Source organism: Neolamprologus multifasciatus, chromosome 15 (genome assembly GCF_963576455.1).
Source record: "Neolamprologus multifasciatus chromosome 15, fNeoMul1.2, whole genome shotgun sequence".
NCBI classification, from domain to species: domain Eukaryota; kingdom Metazoa; phylum Chordata; class Actinopteri; order Cichliformes; family Cichlidae; genus Neolamprologus; species Neolamprologus multifasciatus.
In genome coordinates, this window is record NC_140453.1 from 13,874,083 (window position 1) to 13,880,082 (window position 6,000).

The 6,000-nt window shown below is 40.0% G+C and overlaps 2 protein-coding genes across 3 annotated transcripts; both read left to right on the top strand.

The window, feature by feature from the left end:
• The first annotated feature begins 915 nt into the window (after window positions 1–915).
• LOC146501754 (uncharacterized) lies at window positions 916–2,302 on the top strand. 2 transcript variants are annotated; one of them, XM_085132967.1, is made up of 2 exons: window positions 916–1,030; window positions 1,185–2,302. In XM_085132967.1, the coding sequence occupies exon 2, from the start codon at window positions 1,187–1,189 to the stop codon at window positions 2,183–2,185; it is 999 nt and encodes a 332-aa protein (XP_084989093.1). In that variant the 5' UTR covers window positions 916–1,030; window positions 1,185–1,186; the 3' UTR covers window positions 2,186–2,302. The 2 variants fall into 2 exon arrangements, with proteins under 2 accessions (XP_084989093.1, XP_084989094.1); XM_085132968.1 differs by having other exon boundaries at window positions 941–1,034.
• Window positions 2,303–2,754: 452 nt separating this feature from the next.
• On the top strand, window positions 2,755–5,702 carry LOC146501755 (uncharacterized). Its single transcript, XM_085132966.1, has 2 exons — window positions 2,755–3,020; window positions 3,096–5,702. Exon 2 carries the CDS (start codon window positions 3,113–3,115, stop codon window positions 4,115–4,117), a length of 1,005 nt encoding a protein of 334 aa, XP_084989092.1. The 5' UTR covers window positions 2,755–3,020; window positions 3,096–3,112; the 3' UTR covers window positions 4,118–5,702.
• The last annotated feature ends 298 nt before the right edge of the window (window positions 5,703–6,000 follow it).

A 6,000-nucleotide genomic window follows, 5' to 3' on the forward strand; every position in this document is an offset into this window, starting at 1 on the left:
GACAGTCAACCTCAACTTCGCATACTTTATATCTCACTGCTCCTTTGTCATCCTTTGTCCGCCTCTCCCATGTTACTCGAGCTCCATCCAAGCCTCCATCTTTATTTCCACCACCAGCGTCTCGACCCCGGGGCTTCCTGCCCTCAGTCCTATCACAGCTGGCATTCTATTCAGCTAATTGCTAAATAGCTTAATTGAATTCTGTTTATCAATTAATCATGTTCAATTCCTTTTAATGAGCTCTCACTGTTGAAAAGTCCAATATACTGAAATGGTCATTAGTTCTCACCTCTGGGAAAACATTAATTGCTCCACTGTTGCTCCTGGCATCTGTATGTTTCCATATTTTAACATAATATTTAATAGCAGGCTGTTAAATGAAAAGAGGCTGTGCAATTTAAACAGTGAGGTATGCAAAATAATTTAATTTCAATGTTAGGTGTGATGTGTCTCTTAACTGGACACACATTACAAACTATTTGAACTGTTAGGCCTGAGTTGGCTGACTTTATACTGTTTGCGTGACATTTTTTTTTTCACTCCTGCTGATCAAACATTCTGTGTTGCTGATAAATATTGTTTCAAGAAAAATAAATCAACCAAATTTTGGAATGCTTATTTTTACCCTTTCACAAACTCCCTTTCCTTCCTTGCCTTTCCACTGTCTAAAAAAGAATCTAAAGTACAAATATTTTTTGTAGTTTCATTTTTTACCCAATAGTAACCAATTAGCCAACAATGTATTTTATTTTCTGACATTAACTAATAGACTTCAACAACCTATTTCAGGATCAGGAGTTTTTAGTAGAACTAGAGTATTTTATTCTTGTACTTTCCCGTAAGGTATGAGCTGCTCACTCTGTTGTAACTGCCTGTCCTTGACAAATGACTGTGCAGTGACTGGTCCTTGTTTACACAATAAGTAATGATTAGGTTGGGAGATTCGTCTCCACAAATGAGTAATTTGGGAGTGAGCAGTGATAAATCTGATCTAAGCAGCAGTCTGCAAATGGACACACATTCAATTGCAGTAAGTAATTTTTTTTCACTGTCGTTTGCGTGTCTGATTGCCATGTGCATAAACTGATTTGAAGATTTGTTACTTGTAGCATTGTTTTGTAGTAAATGCAGATGTAATAATTTCCTTGTATTTAACTGTCACTTCTACTCGTGTTCTTTTCTAGATATGAAGTCCTGGTATGTTCTTGCTTTTCTGTGGTTGTCATGTTTCTGCCACAGAGCTCTTTCCTGCCCAGCTCTCTGCACCTGTTATCCCAGAAGAAATGAGGTGGTCTGTAATGAGGTTCCCCTGACAGAGTTCCCCTCTGACGGTCTCCCGGAGAACACCACCCTGCTGACTATCCAATTCACAAACATCACCTCCATATCTGAGGCCCATCTAAATGCCATACCCAAGTTGCAAGGGCTCCATCTGTACAACAATCACCTGCACAGCCTTCCCTCTCATCTCCTCAGGGGCGTTCCTCACCTCAACACTTTGGATCTCACCGGAAACAGGCTAAGCAATCTGCCTGCAGATGTCTTCAGCCACGCCCCACTACAGAGCTTGGTGCTGAAGAATAACCTTATTAGAAAAGCTGATGCAGAGTGGCTTTCTTATAACAGTAGCCTGACCTGGTTGGATTTATCTGGAAATGAATTAACAGAGATCCCAACAAATCTGCTTCTGAAGCTGCCCCACCTGGAGAACCTTGACTTCTCAAACAACCGTCTGGATAAGATACCAGCAAATTCTCTGAGCCAACTGAGCAAACTTGAGAGGCTAAGCCTGCAGAACAACAAGCTCGACACGCTGAATGGATCTGCATTTCAGAGCCTGAATAGCCTCACACATCTCTTCCTCACTCAGAATAAACTCAACAAGCTGCCCAAAAACCTGTTCCAGGGACTCACTCAGCTCGGACACCTGAGTCTGGATGAAAACCAGCTGAGCCATATTCCTCCAGGTTTGCTGGATGAACTTGACTTGCTGGAAGAGGATGGCCTCGACTTGACAGTCAACCCTTGGCTCTGTGACGGGAAGGCAGAGTATCTATGGAGGTGGCTTCACGAGAACAAGAAGAAGGCTTTCTTGCCAGACTCCATCACATGCGCTGGACCTCAGCCTCTAGCAGGTCGCTCAATAATATCACTAACAGCAAATGAACTAAACCTTCAGTCTTAATATTACTCCTGCTGGTCTTTATCTAACATGAAAATAAATCCAGCTCGGCCTGTCAGATTTGAATCACTAAAACATGATAACTTTGTGACTATAAATAAATCTGATATACATAAGAAATTCGAGAATTGTCTTTTTTATTTCATTAAATTCAAAGTACAGTATGTTCATATTAAATTGTTTTCTTGTTTAGATTTAAATCAGAAAGTCTGCAGTATTATCATGGATTTTATGTTGGCATTTAGCTTAGCTTCACACAAAGGAAAATAATCCACCCACCAGAACATCTAGAGATCTCTAAAACCTCCTGTTTCGTTTGTTTGTTTGTTATTTTTATTCAAACAATGAATGACATTTGTAGGCAGCTTTTTGGCCAAAACCAGGCCAACCATTTCACCCGTTTTCAGCTTTTCTGCTAAACTATAGTATTATAACCTGCTATTCTCGGGAATAGTATCCCTCTATTCATTAAACTGCTAACATTAACAGGCTGAGTTCTGAATCTCAAGCACCATTGTATTGTTGTGAAAATTAAGCCTAATGCCTATTTTTGTTATTTGTTTTCTTTTTCCACAAGTTAATTAATAATGCATCACACATGTACCCTTGCACATTTTGTTCTTGAAAAACTGAAAAAAAAAAATATTGATTTATGTGTGGTAACATCAACTTACTTTTAGAAAGTACAGAAAACAGTAACCACTCACTTTGTTTGCTTGGTTTTGTTTGCGTATTGCAACATTTTGTCCTGACTCATTGCTGGAATCAAATATCCTCAGAGTTGTGTAAAATCAAGTCAGCGATCAAAACCTGAAGGAATTTCAGCTGTGCTTTTCAGGTAACAACACATTTATGATCACATTGTCACCGTTTTATTACCTGTTGATCTTTTACACTGTTGTTTTTGTCTCAGTGTATTTTTTCTTAAAGATGAACCTGTGGCTGCTTCTTACTCTCACTGCTCTGGCTGAATATGCTTACCAAACGAGAGGCACCCACTCGTGCCCAGATCTGTGCACTTGCTCCTTTCTACCTTCGAGTGCAGAGGTGGTGTGTCGCCAAAGCTCCCTCACATATTTTCCTGCAGATGATTTATATCCCAACATCACACGATTGTCCATCCAGTCCACAAACCTCAGCTTCATTACAGCCAGACATCTGAGTTTTGTGCCTCTTTTAAACCACCTCCAGCTGTATCACACTAATCTTTCAAGTCTTCCTTCAGACCTACTGGGTGGCATTCCTCACCTGCGTACGTTGGATCTCACAGGTAATCAGCTGATTCATCTGCCCCCCAAAGTCTTCGTTCATTCCTTGCTCCGTAGTCTGGTGCTGAAGAATAATTTAATTGAAAAAGCTCATGGAGAGTGGTTTTCCGACAACAGCAGTCTCACCTGGCTGGATTTGTCTGGGAACCGTTTAACGAGCATTTCAGCTTCTCTGCTTCAGAAGCTGCTTCATCTGGAAAATCTCGACCTAAGTCATAACCATCTGCAAGAGCTACAGCCCGACACACTAGCAAACCTACATCACCTCGAGACACTAAACCTCGCTGGGAACAAATTAATTTCCCTGAAGCCTTCAACGTTTAGTCACAACCTGAAACTCTCACAGCTGTTTCTGCAGGAGAATCAGCTCCGAGAGCTGCCAGTGACGCTCCTCCGGGGTCTGCAACACCTTGAACTTCTGCTGCTTAATCAGAATCGGCTATGGTATCTCCCCTCAGGTCTGCTGGATGACAGAAAATCCTCTTTTCAGATGACCATAACAGGGAACCCCTGGCAGTGTGATGCCAACCTGGAGTATCTGTGGAAGTGGCTCACTAACCATCCTCAAAATGTCTTCTTTCTAGATGAGGTGGTTTGCGACGGCCCTGAAGCTCTGAAACATAAACAAGTTGTTTCTTTAACTGACAGTCAGCTTGATCCTAAATAACAGAGACTCACAATTAATGATGTGACTGTGAAACAGATGTTTTGCATTATTACTGCACATATAACCAGCCTGTTTCTTGTGAGCTGTCATTTATTCTCCCCTTTGTTTAGATATTGTCCAGCCCACCGGGTGGCGTAAGATACTCAATAAATTTTCAGCCCAGAGGGCTGAATAGGCAGTATGGCTCATTTACTCAGTATATCCCAGCCAAAAACATGTTAAACCAAATGCATTCACTAATACATTCTCACTGAATTGATTTTCTTTCAGGCTTGTTTTCTGTAAGATTTATAACCGCAGATTGAGATAAAGTAACCCAGGTTTAAAAATGCTCTCACTTCCATAAGGGATTAAACATATTTTCATGAATAATCAATTTATAGTCCAGAGATTAGGACCAGAAATGGACATCCTTGGTAGAAGAGAAGAGAAGAGCTCTTGTGAGATTCTCATGGTGCACGCTTGCACCAACAGCTCTGTCTCGCTTGTTTGTTGTGTTGCAGATTGCAGCATTGTTTCAGTTGTGCCCTTTTGTTTTTAATGATGTTGAGCATGTGGGAGTGAGTGGGCAGTGCAATGGCTCAGTCTTGCAGCTGACCTCTTCTGGATGTGTTTAAATATCTCCCTTTTTCTTTCTTTAGGTTTCTTTTCTCTCTCTCTTTCTTTCATATTGTGTATGGGTATATATCTTCTGCATGCCCACACACCCCCATACTCACGCCTTGATCACAGTGAGTGCACTGGACTATAATTTATTACTTTTATAGCATACAAAACATTGGAGCCTCTTGAGGCTGTTACTTATGAAAATTAAACCTTGTTCATAAAGGTTCCCCAGAGAGTGGAAGAAGAACTCAAATGGATTGATGTATGTCTTTTATTCCACCTCTTTGAATTGTACCCTGAAGGTTAAAGGTCGAGGAAGTGGGCTCAGTGGTTCAAATCCTAATTCCCTCTAATGAAAATTCTCTCAGGTTGTGAGCAGATGCATTGAACTCGACCTTAACACCGTCCCTTTCTGTTTGTCTTTAATCTGCTTGTGCTTCTACAACCCACAGGCTCTGAGGTTTAGAAGTGTGTGGTAGTGGTGGGCATTACTTTGCAAGGAAAATGAGGATGAAACTTTTCTAAGTGCTGATGAGCACAGAGGAATGGAGTCTGTCTAACTGTCTGCTAATGAAGGACACTAAAGTCTAATAGATCACATGCGAGGCTTGGAGACAAGAAAATTACTGTAGCCTTTCTGACTTTGTTCTGCAATAATGGAGATGTGATTTTCTTTGATTGCTGCTAATTAGCACATGTTAGAACACATTACTTGGGCTTAAATGTGCCAAATTTAAAATAACATATTATTTTATTTTTCACTATATTAGAGTTGCGGTCATTTTAGTGTGTTTCTTTTTTCAATCAGCAACAATAGTCTTGATTTCTTTTCTTCAGGATGTATCAATGAACTAAAACAGCTTGTTGAGACTCACATTTTATTCTGAATTGAGCAAAGAAGAAATACCTTGATTTTCAAAGGAATTTGTTTTTTGACTATGTACAACTGATTTTTTTGCATTAAATTGACAGAATAATCTGCTGATCTTTTGTCCTCTTTTCTATTTTCTTACTTTTTGTCCCTCTACAAGGAGGTGAAGAAACCCGATGATTAGTTAAGTAGCCTAACATGCATGTGTTAGGACTGTGGATGGGATTCAGAGCACTCTGAGAAACCCCACGATTTATATTAAATGGCTTCAGCTCTACCTCTGTAATACATGTCCAGTAAAAATGCCATAATGTTATACGCTGATATATAGATACAGATGCTGTCAAAGTACATTTTGCTGATAAAAGTACACTAAAAAGATTTAAATGTACAAAATTGTATTACT

Bases quoted from the DNA above. Each gene is read 5' to 3' on its own strand.
- LOC146501754 (XM_085132968.1), top strand. From the start codon at position 956: ATGAGTAATTTGGGAGTGAGCAGTGATAAATCTGATCTAAGCAGCAGT. The intron at 1,035-1,184 runs GTAATTTTTTTT...GTTCTTTTCTAG, and splicing joins CACACATTCAATTGCAGTAA to ATATGAAGTCCTGGTATGTT.
- LOC146501755 (XM_085132966.1), top strand. From the start codon at position 3,113: ATGAACCTGTGGCTGCTTCTTACTCTCACTGCTCTGGCTGAATATGCT.